Source organism: Dermacentor albipictus, chromosome 1, assembly GCF_038994185.2.
Source record: "Dermacentor albipictus isolate Rhodes 1998 colony chromosome 1, USDA_Dalb.pri_finalv2, whole genome shotgun sequence".
Classification (NCBI taxonomy): domain Eukaryota; kingdom Metazoa; phylum Arthropoda; class Arachnida; order Ixodida; family Ixodidae; genus Dermacentor; species Dermacentor albipictus.
In genome coordinates this window covers 494211592-494232498 of record NC_091821.1, presented here as the reverse complement: position 1 = coordinate 494232498, position 20907 = coordinate 494211592, and the positions used below count along the sequence as shown (strand labels likewise).

The following is a 20907-nucleotide window of genomic DNA, read 5'->3' as shown; positions in this document are numbered from 1 at the left end:
TCGTTCAGACATTTGTCCCATCACAGCACAAAATTTGAGATGCACCCGCTGTCAGTCAGCAATGCATGCCCCTGAGTCTGCAAGTCTTCACGGCCTTTTGCAAACTCACAACAGCAGCACCTCATACTTCTCAAGTGAGACACCTTTCCCCATCATGGGCTGCATTTCTCTTGTGTATTTCAATGGGTGTTCGTTCCTTGCTCCATAGAAAACGAATCATACTTCAATGCTCGTATGCTATGAGCATGTGAAGCATAACTGCCATCTTCAACAACTGACAAAAGCACTGTGCCACAGAAATACTGGCAGATAAGGAAAGGCCTGCCCAAGTAAGGTCCACCGCTGGGAATGGATATGTTGACTTCACATTTACAGCCGTAATTTCGCTAAAACAAAAATAGGGGCCAAGACTTTCTGATTCGCCCTCGTCTGATGGTGAGTAGCAAGAGAGTGCCGTGCAAGAGCCTTCCAGGTCCCCTCTTTTCATCTTTGGAGATTTCATTACGTCTGTGAGAAAGATCTTTGCAAGCACTTACCAAGGCAGCGAACTCTAGTAACGAGAGAACCAAAATCCTCGGATCCATCTGTGTTCACCAACATAGGCCCACACAAGCAGCAGCGTCGGCCAAAGGTTGGCCAGCTTCCACCTTCAACACCGCGCGACCTTGTATAACCACTTTACACTCACGAGTGACTGAATGTGAGGCAGGTTTATTAGATGATAATGTTTGACGAGTGTGTGTGTATGCGCGCGCGCTGGTGCATCGGTGGAGGGGGGGGAGGGAAGCTGATTCAGGATGATGGCCGGAGGCTAGCTGGTGCTATCCGTAGGCCGCCCGTCTGCTCCTGGTAAACTTCGATGACGTCATCATTCACCATTTCCAACTGCACAGAAGATCAGGGTTCTCAACACGCATGCAGCATGGTTCATGGAAAATTGACTTGATGACACAAAGCAGGACAAAGCTACAACCACAAGGTGTACCAGCAGATCTCCCAAGACATGAGCATTGAGGTAAACAACAAGGCCAACATCACATAAAAAGTATTTCATTCTGTCTTTATTCCAAATCTGCCATTAGCCCTCCATGATTGGTCAAAATGGCTTCAGCCCATCCCATATGGGCAGGCGCATCATGTGGGCAAGGCTGAAGCCATTTGGAGCGATCATTGAGGGGCAATGGCAGATTTGGTACAAAAACAGATCGGAACAGCTTTACATTATCTCAGCTCACAACACCTTTTTACCAACCGAAGGTGGCTGACTGCCAGCAACATGGAAAGCTGTGTAGGTTAGTATGCACTTATGATGCAATCAAAAAGTAAGAGGTGCTCAAATTGATAACATAAGAAAATGAGGGCAAGATAGCTGGTTGAGTTCTACAGCATTTTTTAAAAGTTCTTTACCCAAGAAATTAAAGACTGCATTTTTGTGCGACATGCATTCTTAATTCTCGTCCTAAAATGGTTTTCATGATTTCGTATAAACAGAGTCATTAGTGAAAAATGACTTCTAATCATTAAGTGAGAAATTTAAGTGCTCTGCATGAAGTAACTTATTGTAAGGTTTTTGGAAATGTGTATTGCTACCTATTTCAGCAGTGCCGCTCCCCTCAGTTTTCTGCCTCCCCATAGCTCCATAGCTGGCTCCATCTCCATAGCTGGCACGCGTGATGTCAGTTGGCCAAATTGTCTGATGTTGCTGCCTAGGTAGCGTCATCACCAATTTTTCCAACAATATGATGAACAAATGTTTGTAATAGTTGGAATAAAAATAAAGTAACAAAGAGAATACACATTGACAATTTATTACTATATTGAGGCACTTCCGGCAAGTGTCATCTGCTTGTGTTACAGGTGGGGGTGCTTGCTTGGAATTTTAAGGTATGCGTTTTCAGCTGTGACTTGACGCCAGAACATTACTACAACAGAGAGTTCTAGTGTGTCCGACATTACGGTAAATGCAGGCAGACTGGGCATTTTTCCAGATGGGCAGAGGCGCTGAGCTCAACCAGACAAACAAGAGCTGCAGCACCCAAGTATGTTCTACTCTGCTGCTGGTGTAAATTTTCAGCAGCAGTGCAAGTGTAAACACGCTTGTGAACACAATTGTAAACAGCACAAAGCCTCGCAGCACAGGCTGAAAATGAATACCAGGCTGCACTGAAGTTTTACTCGCATCCTGTGGTTTGTAAACATCGAAGGTGCAAAGCACAGCAGCACAGAGTGTTCGGCTCTTTACTGTCCGAGAGTTAGGCAACAAGCTACCATAAACACGCCGCTATGATTATGAGAGGTGTGGCAGTCTGCTAGCTTGTTACTATAGACTTATTAATTCTGATGCACATGAGGCCCATTATACAAAACTGCAATTAGCAATGAACATGCAATGACGGAGTGTGGACACATAACGACACTCATTACAGTGGACTTAACAATCCAGCAAGAATGGTCCATTATGCCCAAAGTACATACTTTCGAAAACTAGGGCCGAACTACATTATTATGCATATAATACAGTCGAACCTTCTTTATAACGAACTCAATACAGTGGAACCCCGTTCATACGTTTTTCACCGGACCGAGGAAAAAAAACCTAACAGCCGGGAAAACGCAACAGTAAGGAAAGCTCCGAAAATGAATGAAAAAAGTGCAGCTTCGACTATAGACAATTTCCACAGAGTGTGCTTAGAACTTTAAGAAGTCTAGAATGGTGGCTTGCCGTTCCTTTCGCTCGCTAGAAATCACCACACATTCCTCAATAGCCTGGAAGGCCGCATTGCTGTCAGCGTCGCTGTGAGGTGCGACGTACCTGCGGAGGAGGTCCAGAGCCGCGACAGCTTTTCCAAAGCTAGGATTTGGCAACTCCCCGGCATCGTGCGGCTCGTGCTCCTCGTCGTCACCGCGCCACGGCAATGGCAACGGACGAAGGAATATCCGCGGGAAATTTTGCCCTCTTTGGCGTAATCATGCTAATGTGGTAACGATTGTTTAGTATTGCTGCGGAGCGCGCGCGTCCGAGCAGCCCGGTTGCGCGCAGCACGGCATGGTTTCGCGAGAAATGTAAACAAGAGAGGAGAGCTGGCCCGATAGGCGGAGCAACACCAACTTCCGGCTTCCCTTTAGCTATAGCTTCGCAAAGAGTGAAGTCAGAACCTCTCCCGAGTTTCCTTCCTCCGTGAGTCGACCCGTCTAAACAAACCATGCGGTGACCGTAATCACAGTGATGATAGTGAGAGCATTTTTCACGAATGGCCACCTAGTGGCGGCCTCTCGAACTGGCGTGCGGCTTCTTGCAGCCAGTTCCATAGCCAAGCTCGGTCAAAACTCATCAAAAGCCAAAATGGCGGTTGGAGCGCATTGCCTACTTTGGCCCAGATGGGTTCGGGTGGCGACGCATCATGCGGGAACGTTTCCACAGCTACTACGTAACAGCGAGGTTCCTTATACATTGGATCCTATGGAAGCTATGCCGGGACCGGATGAAAACGACGTAGCAGCCGGGAAAACGCAGCAGTGAGGAACATAACAGTGGGGTTCTACTGTATTTCCGTGAGAAGTGGTCGCTGCATGTAAACTCACCCTTAATAATGCTAAAAAATTAGTGGCACTGAAGCTGGCACAGGCAATTGCAATTTTGCAGCATATGGGCCCAAAAATCAGAACTTCCGTGTCACTTTTGTTCCCGCACCTAGCTGAAAATTTCCATTAGCAATATCATACCTGCCAACCTGGCGAGATCAAAAATCGGGAGACGTTATTTGCGCCAACCAAGGGTGGGGGTGCATCACTGTTTCAACTTCCGGTGGCCTTAGCAGCTCGGTGAAACATGTTTTCCATCAGTGTTTGTTTATTTTTCCAACCACAGACCACTGCATGTCCCACCTTTCTTCATTAAGAATGTCCCCTGGAAGACTGTACGCCTGCAGTGTGGCAAATTCAGCTTCGAGAGCATCTAAAGAGTCTTCAGCAGATTCATTGGCGTCTCGGGGCAGCAGCTGAGGGAAACTCTGAATAAAGAAACAAAGACTCGAGAGCGATGCCTGTGAAGTTTCAGGCTGGGCCACCTCCGCATTCTTCATAGTTGCGTTTCAGAGTTGCATCTACATCTATAGCACTTCGCCTTGTCTCCTTTCGCAAATATTTTCCGTGGAAGAGGCCCAACGTAATCGCTGACACTAAGGGGTAGGTTGTGTTCGACGAGGAATCCCGTAAACAGGCACTCCACACGTATGACACTGTCCTCGCACTTGTTCCCGAGAAAGTTCACTATGTTGCCTTGCTGCTCAGCGGTACGAACATAGCTTTGATGCTTCGCCGTGGAAACGTGCAGTTTCAAGTCGCCGTTGACACCGTGAGACAAGCTGACGTCGCATCCAAATGTTCTACAAAATGCAAAATGTTCTCCTTTTCTTGATGTCAAAAAGCACGGAAATTCAGAAGTTCGTAATAACTTCTGCAAATACCTTTTCTTCGACTTTGGTAGCGCCATGGCATCAAGCACACGAGAAATCTAACTTTACATGGTGCACCGCACACACAGCCTAGCCAACACTAATCATACACAAAAGCAGCAGCAACAAGATGCACCATGGAGGAAGACATGCATGGAATGCAAGAACTACATTGGCTCTGGCTTTGGTCGGCTTACTAGGCGCTGTAGTCGGCTGCTTGGTCGATAATACCGATGGGGTTAGTGCTGCCGTTGTTGGTGATGCTGATGATTACGATGCGGCTGTAGATCCACAGTGCCGGTTTTGCAAAAGCTATTATTGCGTGAACAGAGACCACTTTTCGGGTGATATAAGATAGTGATCATACAATCGGAAAGTTGAGTAAAAAAATGGGGAGTCTCCCGGGCGAATCGGGAGGGTTGGCAGGTATGCAATATCCATCTAAAAAACGAAATGCGGTGCGGTATAGCGCTCAAAATGGCAGCCAGTTCTAATCATCTGTCATTTGAAACTGCAACTGCAGCCACTATTTTCAGAGCGCAGCTCTCAGGTGCGCATTCATGTTGTGAGCGTAGGCATCCCTTGATATAACCATGCGAATGAGCACTAAGAAGGATGAAGGAGCGAATGCAGAGCGTAGTGGGGGATGAAAGACAGCGATAGCAACGAGAGTGTGGGGAAAGCATAGTGCGTGTCCACCGATACCGTATACGGAAGCAAAGCACTAGCGTGGGCTTTGGACCCACTGCACATCTGCTACTTCCTCTGCACCGCCGCCCCTAAAAAAAGCGCTGTGCGTTCCCATATTAATGATTTCTTTCTGCACAATAAGCTGCCCGAGCAGACTCAGTGCCACTGCCGAGAGGACCTTGTCATTCCAAATCAAATTCTTTCCCATAATATATCACGAATTGAAAACGCCTGAACAGCTGCACTCAAAATTTGCATTCGGGAGTATCGTAATCATCGGTGAACTTTTTATTTGAGAGCTTGCAATATATTTTACTATCAATGGGACAAGACCGTATTCTCCACACGAGAGCGAAGCATTCTTAGCCGGAAGCACTAACTTCAGGAACTATGTATTTCCACATGCTACCATTCCGCGAAAGTCTCGGCATTACGATTGTGCATCAACCACCCTACAGCCATAAAGTTAAGGTATCATAGTTGCTACGGACAAAAAAGAAAAAAAAAATGTTCGAAAGGCAGAGAACATCATCGCGAACTGTTGTCAGCAATAAGTAATGTGTAAGCAAAGTGCAGCCAAACCATGATCCCCCGATAATGGCGTAGCAACCGCTGACCCTCTGCAACATTGTGTGGCATCAGTGCATGGCACAGCATTCTCACCGACTCGGGCAACGTGATTATCAACACTAACGATAGCAAAGCTTGAGCGGCCATTGCTCCCATGGTGGTTGTTCCTAACCATTGAAATAGGCTTAATGCATGGGGTGCTGTAGGGAAAGCATTCGCAAAAACAAGAGTGCCGGTGTTGTGGCATGTGACATCGCAGCGGCACACGTGCCAGTGCACGCCCCGTCATGCTGTAAGCATCCTCCCTTGAGTGCCTTGAAAGCAAGTGGCCTCCTTTGCGGTTTCTGTAATGCGCGTGCGGTGGTCCTCACTCATCTCAAAGGCCGTACTATCGTCGCGGTTGGACTGGAGCAGGGCATGCGCTGCCGTGTGCCCAGCTTGGTCACGCTTCCGTGCTGTGGTATTTCGCGTGCACCCTCTTTTTACTGTGACAGAGTTCAAAGCGTTCGTCATAACAGCATGGCAACTTAAAAAGACACATTCGTCTGGGAGCAGTTTCAATAGGCAGAGTAAAAAAAAAAAAAATTGTGATTGCACTGAAATGGGATCATTATAGCCAAGTTCGTTTTAAGTGGGTTTGACTGTACCATCTACTCCTTTGATTATAGAAAACCAGAGGCCATCACAAAACAATAAAATGATCAAGAGTAAAAAAACAAGGGAACAAGAAAAGTGATCTGCAGTAATAGTACAAACACATAAGCAGTAAAGTACCTTGCTGTCTGCTATTTCGCGGATGTTGGCTGCTGAAAATTGGCAGTTTTGCCGCAGAACAGCAATATTTTCCTGTTAATGAGAAAAATGGGTCCAAGTGTTTTTTTCTGCCCTTTGCAGCTAGCTCTCTGCCGTGACCATGCCTTTCAGTGATAATCACAAGTTTATCAGACGAACGCTAATTTGTTTCAAGGGCAGACAGTGCAGGCAAGTTAATGTTTGCTTGACTGTGCCGAAAGGCTAGACCTGGTAGGGCTGATTGCTTCCACACAATTCGTAGTTTTCCCCAATTAAAAAGACCGTCCAAGTTATCAATGCTGCTTATGTACCGTATTTACTCGCATAATGATCGCACTTTTTTGTTAAAAAAAATTGACACAAATTCAGGGTTGCCATCATACACGAGGCAAATTTTCCACGAAAAGAAAAAAAAATTTTTTTTTCATCCCGCATCTGCTGCGGGATGACAACAGGTCAACAAACAGGTGACTGCCGTTGTAACAGTGTGGGACACCAAAACAAAAATGACGGGCCGGCGGAGCAAGCCGAACGCACCGAAAGCAATTTTTTTCTCGCGAGTATATTATGTGCATTGAAAGAGTTTCTTCTGTATCAGTAATGGATAATATCGTTAATATCAGCAAGTTTGCAGCAATAATGTAGCCATGTCCAATTTGAGGGGACAGAAACAGAGATGGCCGCACTTAGCTGTCAGTGTGAAAACTGCAGCATTTGTCTTCACTACTGTCCTAATACGGCACGTTTCCGCTAAGGGTAGGGAATATCTTTGCTGCGTTACAAGCATCGGCATATGAATAGGGTACACTTCTATTGTAACAGTGTAAACGTGGCTACTATAGTTGCCGCTTGCAATTTATTGCATGCCCACGAGTGCAGACAAGAGGAATCAAAAGGCGCCCTCTTTGTTGTTGTTGTTGATCACAACCATTATAGAGCCTACAAATAATAAAGCCAAGACAAGTATGGTTGTAGAGTTTTTTTTTTTTCATGAAAGTGCGGAAGGTGATGAAAGGAATGAAATTGGGCATCTGCTTGAGAATGTTTGGTGTGTGCAGACCGCTTGGTATGTCTTGAAGAATTGTTCGCTAGCATTCAACAGCATTTGACAGATGGTAAATGCGACAATCATTGGCTAGACTTGGCACACGACATATTGCTGTGGCAAGATCGGGGTGCGATCAGCACGCAGGAAAGAAAAAAAGTGAAATTTGACGAGAAAATTCAGGGGTGCGATCATTATGCGAGTGCAATCATTATGCAAGTAAAGACAGTATGTCAATGTTGTTCAGAAACCACAAGACAAAGCTTAACCAACATAGATTTATCCCACTCACTTGCTTAGGTGTTTCATCATCATTGATGCGCTTGCCATCGAACAGGAAGCGAAGGGATGACACTTGCATGGCCTGCACAAAATAAATAATGACATGTTCATGCAATAATTAAATGCCAACACAAACCTTCAGAAATGCCTCTATACAACACCAACACAGCCGACTTACGAACTTGTAGCATGCACTCCAACTGGAATAGATACAATACAGATACCCCTTTATGCACATTTCCAATGCACATAAACTACCCCTAATTTTAACGGTAAGACAGCACGGCACTCCCTCAAAGCAGGCTATTGACTGATGACCAGTATGGTGTAACGTACCGACAAAATTGCAAAGCAAGTGCTATGCACAGTGGAGCGTCCTAGGCTGATTCTGGCCACATGGGATCATGCATCTATGGACCATCAGGCAAGCTCTTTAATGCAATTAACATTCTTTGGAAATTTCACACACTTTTTCAGTGTGACGTCCATTTGTGACCTCTTTTACGAGAGCTTGGGCCACTGTGTATGCGACAGTCGGTACGCGCAAGAACAGACAACTTGGAAATGGACGACTTGGGCCAGTGGGCATGTGCAAGTGGGCAGGTGAAGCAGCTGGGCGTAGAGAGAGAGAGAAGTGAAGCAGATCGAATGGAACCAGAATGTGCACTGAACAAGGAGCACCGAGCTAGCAAGAAATATTTAAGATGTCGGCTGAGAGAAGTGAAGAATATGGCAATATGGTGTGTCGCTACATTTGCTTCAATGCCAATGACATTAACTTCGACATACATTGCGTGATGGGTTCCGCCCACCCGACAGTGTAGCTTAGCAGCTGTGGCATCACACTGCTGTGCAGAAGGTTGTGAAATCAGGACCCGGCCACCGCAGTTGCACATCGATTGAGGCAAAACAGAAGAACGCCTGTGTATGGCGCATTTGGTGCACATAAAAAAAAAAAAAAACATGTGGTCAAATTAATCCAGAGTACCACACTACTGTGTGCCTCGTAGTCGGATCGTTGTTTTGGCACATAATACCACAGAATATAATTTAATTTTTTTAATGATTTCTGCAGGGACTTTTCTGCATTCCAACTCCATTGGAACATGAGCACTGTGGCTGCAAATGAATAAGTGGTCACCAGGGCATCCGACCAGGGCTACAATATTGTAGTGATGCCTTTTCCGAAGCTATTTTTTTTCATGCTGCTTCAGTGGTCAGAGTGACACTCCACCATTGTTGTCAATGTGAGCAGCCACCCATAAACAGCAGATGATAAAGAGTGGCACAGAATAGAGCAGAAAATACCGCTACAAATTTGCTATTACCCCCCCCCCCTCCCCCCAAATAAACTCTTACTGTGAACTGGAACGTTAGCATTTTTTTCAATCCAGAAAACCACAGGCATGGAGGATGGGGGGTGTTTTCGGTTCAGGCCTTTAGAGCTTTTTCATCCCTTGCGGCTCAACCATGCTACCTCATATGCAAATGTGCATGTGCTTGCTGTCATTTCAGAAGTTGCAGCACCATTTGATTTTTAAAATGTTCAGAAGGGAAACAGGTATGTTAGTAATAGCTTCACGACTGAGTGCCCACCGTGCCTGTCCATTGGTGGAAGGCCTATCAATGAAAAAGAAGCGATTTTTAACTAGGCAGCTGCTTTTGATCATACTAGTATGTAAACTGAAGTAGGTGGGATGAAATGATTGGTTGAAGAAATGTTCTGTCTTGGAAGGGATGACTACTTGGCCTAATACGAGGAAGGGGAAAGGCACGAAAGTGTGCCAAAGGGAGAAGGCGTACAATAAGGGGGAGGATCTATAACAGGCATAATAGAATTGACATATTGCTTCTGAGGTGTGCTTCAAAAAAAATTTTTTTTTTTACTACTTGCCAAGTGAAGAACATTACATTTACTTTATTTCAGTCTTTTGTACAGCTTGGTAGCACCGTGGAGTTCGGGTAGAAAATAAATGTAAATTTTTCCAGAATTACTAGAATGTGATGCAAACAAACCAGCTCAAACCAGTTTCAAGTGCAATTTTTTCCAGCGTTGAACAAAGCTGAACTATTTTTGCTAAACTGTAACAAAAAATGTTTCGTTTTCACATTCTGCTAGCCACTGGGCCACGTATACAAGAGTGCCAGCTATGGGTCACTCCTCTGGCCAAATGCACGCCCATATGTGCTAAAATTTTGCACGAAGATGGCATTTTGCAGCTTAGTTCGTTTGAAAACCAACCTCTGCAAAATCTCAATAACTATAGTTCAAAACTACAGTAGACGTCACTACAGTAATTGCAGCAGAGCCATAAGGCTAATAGCCACAAGGATTGTTAAAAAGCTGTGAAAATCCATGATGCCACGCCAAGCTGTGAGCGAACTTTAAGGGGACAGGGCAAGCCCCATCTTTTTCATGTATTTTGGGGCATACTGTGGTGCACTTTTCTCAGCAACTAATAAAGGTAGTGGCAAGATATTTACTTCATTTTGTAGAGAATTTCATCTTCTAGCCGCTGTACCAAAATTATTTTAGTATACGAGAAATGAAATTATTAGTGATTCTTTTACTTTCTACACACACGTTTTTGACCAAATTTTGTACATATTTTTATTTTAAAATAATTTTATTCGCATGCTGATAATTTTGGTACAGTTAATTGCCATATATGTACTGTATGCACAGAAAAAATCAGCTTGATATCTATTGTCATTTTGAAAATAATGGTACCAACGTAAAAAACATCTTGTTTTGAGAAAACAGAGTTTAAAGTAAACAAAACCAACATATACTCAGAACAGCACTGCATGGAAAACACGTGTAAGCCGCGCAGCGGCGTCTCATGCTTGTCTTGGCTAACAACTTGGATGGTCACCAGAGAGCTTTCTCTTTGCGCTAAAATTAAGAACATTTTTTTTTTTTAGTAAGAGCGCAGAAAACACACCACTCGTAAAGGGACTGTGTCGCTGACCGCTTTGCATTTAGATAGCTTTTTCAGGTTGGTATAAATTGCACAGAATGGAGTGTGATACATCAAATGATGCAGAAAAGAATGTACTTTCATATTTCGAAATAAACTAAAAATAGATATTTTTCAAATCTTTTTGCTTACCCCGTCCCCCTAAGGCAATCAAACCCCAGCCACATTTCGATGGGGGTAAAATGCAAGAACGCACGCATAGCATGACACTGGATGTGCATTAAAGAATCACAGGTGGTCCAAATTAATCCCAAGTCCCTCACTACAGCGTGCCTCATAATTAGATCGGAGTTGTGGTATGTAAAACCTCAGAATGTAATATAATCCATCATTGGTTTTTACATATTTTTTGGCTTACCATGCCTCTTCTCAGGGTAAGAGCAACCTTTTTCTCTCTTTTTGGCATTGTAAAGAATATATTTACTAAAACAGCGCAAACCTTTACTTTTTAAGGAAGCTCTTTTTTCAAAGTATCTTCTATGTTAGAATTAATATGCCTGTTTATTGAAAATGAGGTCCGCTAGTCAACAGAGCAAATCATTAACTTGCCAAAAGCAGCGCCAGAATGAATATTTTCCCACGCTGTGGCAATGCTAGAACAGAATTAATATTAATATTCATTAACAGACGACGGTAAAACCCACCCAGGCCCCGTCAGCAACCCAACTCACCACCCTCTCACTGTAGCTCTTCTTCAACTTTCCCATCTGTGTGGTCATCTTGACCTTGAAATGTATCTCGTTGCCATCCTGCAAACACAGTCAAATGGGACAAGCATCAGATGGACGCTCTGGTGCACATGGCAAGGAAGGTGCACAAATCAGCACAAATCTGGCATCAGCGTCGTTTAAAAGGCATGTATAAATTATTTTTCATGTAATAGACATATTTCTAGTACTTCAATTATACTGCACTATGCAGGCTATAGCGCCGAGATTATGCATTTCTCAGTTGAGAGTTCTGGCAAACGCATTAAATTGTGAGTGAAATTAAGACAGATGACATTAATACCCCTGTCACACGGCAGATCTAACGTCATTTACAACAAATGACATTCGCTGATAATGCCATTTGTTTGCTATCCCACGGTAAAATGTAATGACATTCGTTGAAAATGACATTTACAAACGAATGAGTTTGCCAAACTCATTCGCATTCGTTTTCGAACCGAATGTATATCCTGGACACCACGAGTGTACCAATGTTCCGCAAACAGTACATGCTTCTTTTTATGTTTAACATGAAATAACTATTATTCTATCAATTTTATTACCCAATTATTACTTTAACGACATTGAAGTCCATCATGCGCGTAATTACAGAAAGCTACTCTCAATCCAGTAACTAGACAGCTGTCTTCAGCTTTCACTGCAGCCGTCGCGTTGGTTCGCACCGAAGCATCGGCCACAGCCACTTCGGTTGAGCTGACATAAAAGCATGCGCTTGTTTTCCTGTGACACGCAACAAGGATGAGGGTATTAAGAGCCCTCATGCACATCAGAGCAGCGATGACATGCAACTGCCATTCTCACTGCACTTTATCAGATGTAGCGAAAGCACCCATTGTGCTTTTCGCCATGCTGCTTGCCTTATCTTAGGCTTGGCTTGACTCGACTTCATTGGCAATGTCGACAATTAGTGATCGAACACTACAGTGTGAAAGGGACAATCACATATTCCACTGGAATTTAGCATATTGGAAAATAATTATTGGACAAAAGTGAGTTTGAGGCTATTTTTGTGTCTTTTTTTTACTATCATCATTGTTATCATTTTCAAATGACATTAGTTTTCACCATGTCCCAGCGCACTGTGATAATGACATTAATAGCCACAAATGTCATTTGTTGGAAATGATGTTAGATCTGCCGTGTGACAGGGGTATAAGTTCGTCCGTGTGACATCACACAAATGGCATTAAAATTTAAGGCAATAACAATAAACTAGCAACTAAAGTTAGCAAGTTAGTCAAGCAAGTTAAAGTCATTTTCTGCACCCGTGTGCTACGGATATTAGAAGCGATACAGTGTTTTTAGATCACAATGATTTTTTTCAGCAACTTTTGTTGACTTTGCCCATTTCAGGAAGTTGTCAGAATAATCTCGCTCAAGGCCATGTAGCCCTCTGCTTACCTTCTTACAATGTCGCAAGAAGGCAGTGCAGGTACAATCGCTATTTCTGGAATGCAGTTATTGCTGTCAATTTAGCTCACTTCAAATTCAAAACCCTTAAAACAATAAAAAGAAGTCCTTGTTTCCATAACACTGCGGAACAAGCACCAATTCATAAACTTGACAACTAATTCTTGAGAGTTGTTGAGTATGCATAACTAGACTTGAAAGGCTGTTACCTTATTATCTACAATGATTCAATGTCAACTGTGCCAATTTCGAAGTTTATTGCAAGAAATGTCAAGGTGCTGCCCCTTGATGGTCATCGCTGCTCCTGCTGCTTCGCACGGATTGTTTTAAGTATAGCATTCTTTTTTCCCCACAGCGGAATCAATGAGTGGAATTACCTTCCCGATACTGCTCCATCATCCCATTCATACACACTTTCATAAACTGCACCATTATGAATTTATTCTAGCTGTTGTTGTCACATTTTCTTTTTCGCTGCCTTTGTTTGCATGCACTGCCATCCAGTCACGAAAAAGAAAAACCTTGTACAGGGCCGTCAGTAAACGTCAATATTAAACGAAAATAAAGCACCCGTGTGTTTTCTGCAGCTGGTTTTATTTCGCGATCGCAGCGCTACCGTTCCCGGGCCGTGCACCCAGGATTAGAAGCACATTGCGAGATCACCTCTGACCGCATGATCTTTGCGATTCCGGTGACCGTCAATCTGTTATTTCTTTTCGTCGAGGCGACAAGCCCTTCTTCTATCGCTTACGGGGCGACGGAATTGATTACAGAATCGACAACGGGTGCGCAGAGTGCCGTGAAGAGATTACTACTCGCCAACTGCTACGTTGGAGCTTGCTCGAACAGTTTCAAAAGTTCAGGAATGCGTCGTCACACTGGCCGTGCAGGTCGCTACGGGTCCTTTCAAGCACGAGGCCAGCGATGTCGCACGCCACCGAGCGCGGCTTGTATTGCGCGCGGAGCGAGTCATTCAACGGTGGCCGCGCAGTTAGGCTTATGTGTCGCATCTCGCAGTACAAGGTATATTGTAACTCACTTGGCCTACCACCTTGAGCTTGATGTACTCGCAATCCGAACCTTCGGGCTTGGGATCCTGGTGGATGGAAGCATGGCGGGGGTGAGGATCGAGAACGTTCGTCACACTCGTAGGCGCATTTATTATAGTATCTCACCTGACCGGCGTCGGACATGATGGCTCGATCGGGTAGCGCTGTTTCTGGGGTCCGAGCACCGCGGAGTACGGTGACCCGTCTGTGAAGCTCTCGCGCCAACCGGATATACTGTAAACAGGACCTTGCGGCTGCTAGGCTCACGCACACTCGAGTCAGTACGGATGCCGCCCGTACTGCTGCTGCCGCCCGCTCCGGTGCTGCCCCCGTCCACGCGGTGGCGAAATTTCTGTGAAGGCTCTGCGCAGCGGAGGTGCGAAGTGCGGAATCGGTATATGACGCGTCACACACGCGAAGTCAGTTCGCGAATCGCGCTGATGTAAAAATTTTTATATTTGAGATATTGCTCTTCTTTTATTTATTGCAAGTGTGCGTCCGTGTGTGTGCGCGCGTGTACGTATGTATGTGCATCAATCGCGGGTACAATGGCGCGAGCGAACCCTGCTGCAACGTTCGTGCGCACAGCGCGGCTATGAGCTCGATCGTGATTGAGCGTTCAAACAACTTCCCCCAGTGGTCTAATAAAAATTCGTGTTTATCTGCCGCGGTAGCTCGGTGACGGCGTACATTTGCGCTGCTGAGCTCGAGGTTGCGGGTTTGATCCCTGCCGCGTTCCGATGCAAAAACGCACGTGTACGCTACACGGGCTTTTACCTCACGAGGCAGGAAATCCGGCGTTGGCGTGATTAAACTCATCGAACCTTCTACCTTTGTTTGGTAGGAGTCGATCGTACCCACGACCTTTGGTGTTAATTAAGATACAGCTAATTAAGCAACTCGAACCCACTACCTATGGTATGAAGGCAACCTTTGTAGGGAGTAGAAAGAACCCTCGGCCGCTTTGGGCTTTGTGACGAACGGCGTTGGTCACGTGATATCGCGGCACTCCTGCTGACGTGGGCGCTCGAGTCACGTGACCGTAATGATATCGCGTTCATCCATGTATAGATAACTATGCCCCTTGATTTTTTTATGACCTGGGGGAACACTGCGTGTACCGTGCATTGGGGGCAAGCTAAAGTGGTCGAAATGGATCCGGATCCCCCTACTACGGCGTGCCCCATAATCAGACCGCGCATTTGACATGTAAAACCACGGAATTTAATTTAATTGCTATAAATTTTCGGTATTCATTATTTGAGGGTCACGTGATTAGCGGTAAATTAAGTCCGCATCACATGTAAGAATCCAGGGCCTCGGCAAAAACGCCATGTTCGCTACCTCAGAATAAAAAAAAAATGGTAGGCAACCTTAATAATTGACATATGTGACTCTAAGTGACACTCGAGGGTGAGGAGGAAGATCAGCGCGCGCCACCTGGTGGGGCGTCACTCTCTAGCGAGCGGCGCACGAAGCGCACCTTACGTGCTGTTACGGTTGGCGTGTAACACCCCGGGCAAAAAGGATGCTCGAATAACCCTGCTCAACCGAAACGGATGATGGATTCCTAATTTGCTATGGTTGTCTCGGGTAGTTGGCGGTCTCGCAGGCGCCCCGCAGTGATGACAGGCCCCTTTGTGTGTGCGACCAAGGGGAGAACTCTTTCCACGAACTGTCCAACTCTAGGGCAGAACGCTTTCCGCGAACCAACGTCGCCTAGAAGAGAAGGGATCAGCCGCCTACGATCCCGGACCCGCAGGTTGCCACCAGCGGAAGCAAGCCCGTGCAAACTCTCGTGGGAAAGTGGGAGCAGCCACCAAGCACCGAGGGGACTCGGTGCATGTCACGTAACGTTGACGTGAGCAAGATCCCGCCTCCGATTTTAGTGGGCCTATTTAAGGGACCCCGCAATGTACTTTTTCACATCATTCATTCTCTTCTTATCCTTCCCCAACCATTGAATAAACAGTGCACGTTTCGCACTAGAAATCATCTCGTCCTTGCGTGGTCACCGTGGTCTACCGGACGCCTGCAGCCCGCTGACAACGCCACGCTACCCAATAGTAACGCCAGTCGAGGTTCGAAAAACAGGCGTCGCAACAACTGGGTGGCAGCGATGGGATGCGCTACCCTGGAATCCCCAACTTTGGACGACATCTAAGAGATCGTCTCCTCTTCATCTGGTGACAGCGTTCCGAAGGAAGGTGTCAGGATTCATGACTGCAAATGGCGAATGCACGGCTTTTCTTCACTGAGATATCACTTGGCTTTACGTATTTTGGGGGGAAGTACAGAGCAGTGATTTTTCTTTAACCATTGACGGAAGTTTCGAGTACGTCGAGATTGTTATAGAGTGAAGAGTTAGTAGCACTGGGTAGCCATGAACTTGAAGGCACTAAAGAAGCCGGAATCTTTAACTTGGCCAGAGAATTGTGCCTCCAAATCGCCGAATCAAAGAGAAAGCCGGAGAACATAGAGGCGATTGAAGCGATCAAGGCTGACGACGATGATCTGAAGGAATACCTAGAGGAGGAAGGAGCGGATAAGGAGGCAGAGCATAAAAGCGCATAGAAGAAAAAGAGGATCGCGAGCGGACAGCACGTGAGGCCAAAGAAGAGCGCGCACTCGAAATGAGGCGCCTAGATACTGAGTTTCTGAAGGCTCAAAATACTGAAAGCCTACTAGAGGGCGAGAAAGCGCGCGCAGAATGACAGACTTAATGGCACCCTTCGCAGTAGGAGGGGACATACGTATTTTTCTGGTACAGTTTGAGTGCACGTGCGAGAAGACAAAATTCGCGAGAAACACGTGGGTGCAACGCTTGCTTGCTTACGTTACTGCCACGTGAGGTAGCTGATATCATTGGCCTCACAGGGAAAGAAGAAGCAGAGGACTTCGATAAATTAAAAGCGAATCTGCTTAAAAAGTACAGATTATCCACAGAAGCATTCAGGTGAAAATTCAGGGAGGTCGAGAAGTCCAAAAGTGAATCATACTCAGATTTCGCATACACCTTCGAGGTAAACCTGAAAGAATTGCTCAGAGAAGAGGGTGCACTCGGCGACGCCGAAAAGACAATTTATTTATTTATTTTTATTTATTTATACATACTGCAGCCTCGGTGAGACTATTGCAGGAGTGGGTAGTGGAAAAAAAAGGAAAGCAAGAAAACGAGATACAGGCACAAAAAAAAAATGTGAATATCAAGTATATGTAATTGCTTTCAAAAATTCTTGCATAGGTAAAAAGCGGATGCTTCCAGGCAGTGAATTCCAGAGCTCAATGGCCAGTGGAAAGAAGCTGTGCTTGAACATCTCCGTTCGGTAAAAGAAAGGGATAAGGTTGAGATTATGAGAACTCCTAGTGATAGAAGGTGGACTAAAGTTCAAATAATTATTTAGTGTGTCAAGGCGCTCAGAATGAATCGGCGTGTGTAAAAATTTCATGCATTCTAAGCGGCGGCGAGATGAAAGAACTGTAAGAGCTGTAGATGTATAATGGGAAGAAGGGGAAAAATATCGGCTATAGTTGCGAAAAATGAAGCGCACTGATTTCTTTTGAACTGATTCTAACTTTTTAATGTCGGATTTCTTATGAGGATTCCATATGATGCAGCCATAATCAAGAATGGGGCGGATAAGTGTTTTATACGTCATCAGTTTGGTATCCTTTGGAGCCTTACGCAATGAACGATGGAGGTAACCGAGACGTCTAAAAGCTTTGTTACATATGATGTCAATGTGTTTCGACCATGACATGTCATGGGAGAAATGAAGACCAAGGTATTTAAATTCGGTTACTCTTTTTAAATCTTGACCATGGAAAGTGTACGTGAAAAGTGATGGAGATGGGCGTCTGGAGAAGGACACGGAAACAGTTTTAGAGAAATTAATGTTCATTTGCCATTCCTTGCACCACCTACAAAATTTTGCGAAGGAGTCATTAAGTAACTCGTGATCCATTGGTGTGTTAATACTATGATAGAGGACGCAATCATCAGCGTAAAGACGAATACTAACGGACACGCAATGCGGCAAGTCATTAATATATAACAAGAAAAGAAGCGGGCCTAAGACGGAAACTTGTGGGACGCCGGATGACACACTGACAGGAGAGGAAATAGAGCCGTTAAATTGCACAGACTGAGAACGCTGGGTTAGGAAGCTATGTATCCAACCAACCAGAGAAGGGTTATTTAGAATGGAGTTAAGCTTGTAGAGGAGTTTTGGGTGTGGGACGGTGTCGAAAGCTTTGGATAAGTCAACAAAAATGCCGTCAATCGGTCCGCCTAAATCTAATGACTGACAAATATCGTGCGTGAATTCGATCAGTTGGGTAGTGGTGCTATATCCGCGACGGAAACCATGTTGGTAATTGGATAGGATATTGTGGCTTTCAAGAAATTCCGTGATGTGTTTAAAAATTATATGTTCGAGTAACTTGCATGAGTGGGCAGTTAATGAGATTGGTCTGTAGTTCTGCAGAAGTTGAGCGTTACCGGATTTGTATATCGGAATGACCGTAGCAAGCTTCCAGGATTGGGGAACAGTGGAGGTGGATAATGATTTACGGAAGATAACGGAGAGGTATCTGCTTGTCCAAAGGGAGTAGCGAACGAGGGAAGAATTGGGTATGTCATCTGGGCCGCAGCTCTTTTTAGTATCTAAATGGAGGATCATGTTCAGAACACCTGAGCCTTTAATAGGAGGGTATGAGTCACAGCTAAAAGGTGGAAGTGAAGAGTTATCCTGTGTGAACACGGAATGAAAATAGGTGTTAAAAGCGGAAGCAATCGTGAGTGAATCTGAAACTGCCACGTCCTTGACAACTAAACTGTTAGTTGTGCTGTTACTTGGCATTATCGATTTCCAGAACATACGGAGGTTTGTTTTAATTAATTTTGGCAAAGTAACAGCATAGTAGAAATCCTTGGCAGATGTTAGTTTCTGGCGCAGTTCCTTCTTGGCATCATTGAACTCTGCAATTTTGTCAGGATTACCATTTCTTTTAGATTTGCGCAATCGCGAAACACGACGCGATAAATGTAGCAGTCCTCTTGTCATCCACGGTGAATTAATATTTTTCTTTTTTGTTTTCAGGGGAACAAATTGGTTAATACATGTTTTAACAATATTCTCAAAAAACCCTACGGCAACATTAACATCATTGTTCAAAGATAATTCATGAAAGTTCTCAAACGAATCGCTAAGTGTGTCGGTAATTGCAGCATCATCGGCGCGGTTAAAATCACGAAAAGTGCAGTACTCAATCCGCTGTTTGGGAACAATACAGCAAACCGAGAACAGTACGGCTTTGTGGTCAGAAATCCCGTCAGTAACGCAGCACTGGGAGCCACCCTCGAAAAGACTTGAGCCAAGAAAAAGTAAATCTAGGACAGCCGTTTCCCTGGTGTTTCTCGTGGAGAATCTGTTTAAGACCGAGTGATAGGGAAAGACGCAATAATTTTCTTGAGAGTGACACGTCGCAGTCGGTAATGGTGAGAGAGGGCCAGTGAATGCCTGGTGCATTAAAATCTCCCATAAGTATTATATTTGATGATTTCAAATCATGCAGAATGTTGCTAAGGAAAGCGAACTGATCACCACAAGAGCCAGGAGGCCGGTAAAACACCCCAATTAGCGCGGATGACCTTTCCAAATGAATCTTGCACGAAAGCAATTCAATTTCACATGGGGTTTCAAGGACTGAAAACTTCAAGTGGGACTGTATATAGAGGGCGACACCGCCGCCTCTACTATTTGGTCTGTCAACTCTTACCAACGTGTATCCACTTAACGCAACTTCGGAGTCGAATATGCTGTCATGTAGCCATGTTTCAGTAATGCCTATAATATGGGGGGAATGAGCAGTTACTAGAAAGATGAAGTCGGAAAATTTATTGAGAAGGCTTCTTAAGAGCCTTAATATTTAATACATGGAGGTCATTGGTTTTGCGACGAAGGAGTCAAGGCGGAGAGGCAGGTGCGACGCTATTTAGTGCTGTATTATGATGTAATTTCTCTAATGTATTAGAAGCGCTGTTCCAGTTATAGCGAACTTTATCAATAAATATATGGTCAAACCGTATGCGGACCGTGCACCCGTTGTTCCTAAAACTCTCAGACGCTTCCCAAAGTTTCTTGCGGATATTCCGGACACGTAGTGAAAAATCATCCGAAATACGGTAATCGGTTTCCTTTAGCTTGTGACCACTTTTTAATACCGAAACTTTCTCCCGATAGTCCAGAAGTTTCATAATTACGGGTCGCGGACAATCACGTGAAGGCCTTCCAAGACGATGGCATCTTTCTATTTGAGGACAGCTCATTTTAAGTTTATCCTCAAACCATTTCGCAATGTCTGAGGACAGGCGTTCATTATCTTCATCGGAGGATTCTGGCAGACCATGTAAGATTAAATTGTTCCTTCGAGCACGGTTTTCTAATTCATCATTTTTAGTTGAAAGGTTGTGAATTTCGTTTGTTAGACGCGTGAGTTCACTGTTAAAGCTGCCGCTTGGGACGGCAGGCTTATGTGACGAGGACTCCAGAGCGGCCAGACGCGATTCGATAGTCTCAAAACGTGCGTTAACAGATTGTTGAAAGTTTTTAATTTCGGCGATATCCTCAGCTAATCTTTTCTGTCCGTTCAAAAGCTCAGCGAGCATTTCAGACACCGATGGTTGATCGTCAAAACCTTGCGAAAGGCTCGGATTTTTTTGGGAGCGAGGACCAGGATTGCTTTCAACGTCACCACTCTGTAACAATCTACTAATACAAACAGCGAGCTGCGAGTACAAAGAAATATAAGCAAAGCACCTGCGAGGATGGTGTGGGCAAGGGAGCAGCAGTAAGAATCGGTCATCAGAGCGAATGCAGCGGGCATTCTGAAAGTAACATA

The 20907-nt window shown here is 44.8% G+C and overlaps 2 protein-coding genes across 4 annotated transcripts in view; both read right to left on the bottom strand.

Annotated features, from left to right (window-relative positions):
• Nucleotides 1-691: 691 nt before the first annotated feature.
• Nucleotides 692-20907, bottom strand: part of LOC135913238 (small ubiquitin-related modifier 1-like) — a 60436-nt gene continuing 40220 nt past the window's right edge. For 2 of the 3 annotated variants that reach the window (XM_065445845.1, XM_070532564.1), the window contains 5 exons: nucleotides 14131-14367; nucleotides 13995-14051; nucleotides 11486-11563; nucleotides 7844-7915; nucleotides 692-885 (listed from right to left, as the gene is read on the bottom strand). In XM_065445845.1, the coding sequence (XP_065301917.1) occupies nucleotides 793-885; nucleotides 7844-7915; nucleotides 11486-11563; nucleotides 13995-14051; nucleotides 14131-14367 (537 nt within the window). In that variant the 3' untranslated portion in view covers nucleotides 692-792. Of the gene's footprint in view, nucleotides 886-7843; nucleotides 7916-11485; nucleotides 11564-13994; nucleotides 14052-14130; nucleotides 14368-14781; nucleotides 14839-20907 lie in introns of those variants that run through there. The other variant, XM_065445853.1, reaches the window with a different exon arrangement.
• LOC135911829 (uncharacterized) lies at nucleotides 19973-20892 on the bottom strand. Its single transcript, XM_065444178.1, has 2 exons — nucleotides 20826-20892; nucleotides 19973-20703 (listed from the first exon to the last, which is right to left on the bottom strand). Exons 1-2 carry the CDS (start codon nucleotides 20890-20892, stop codon nucleotides 19973-19975), a joined length of 798 nt encoding a protein of 265 aa, XP_065300250.1.

What these genes read in the sequence shown, in the direction of transcription:
- LOC135911829 (XM_065444178.1), bottom strand. Translation starts at nt 20,892, where the DNA reads ATGCCCGCTGCATTCGCTCTGATGACCGATTCTTACTGCTGCTCCCTT. An exon ending in TGCCCACACCATCCTCGCAG is followed by an intron (nt 20,704 to 20,825) that starts GTGCTTTGCTTA and finishes GCCTTTCGCAAG; the next exon opens with GTTTTGACGATCAACCATCG.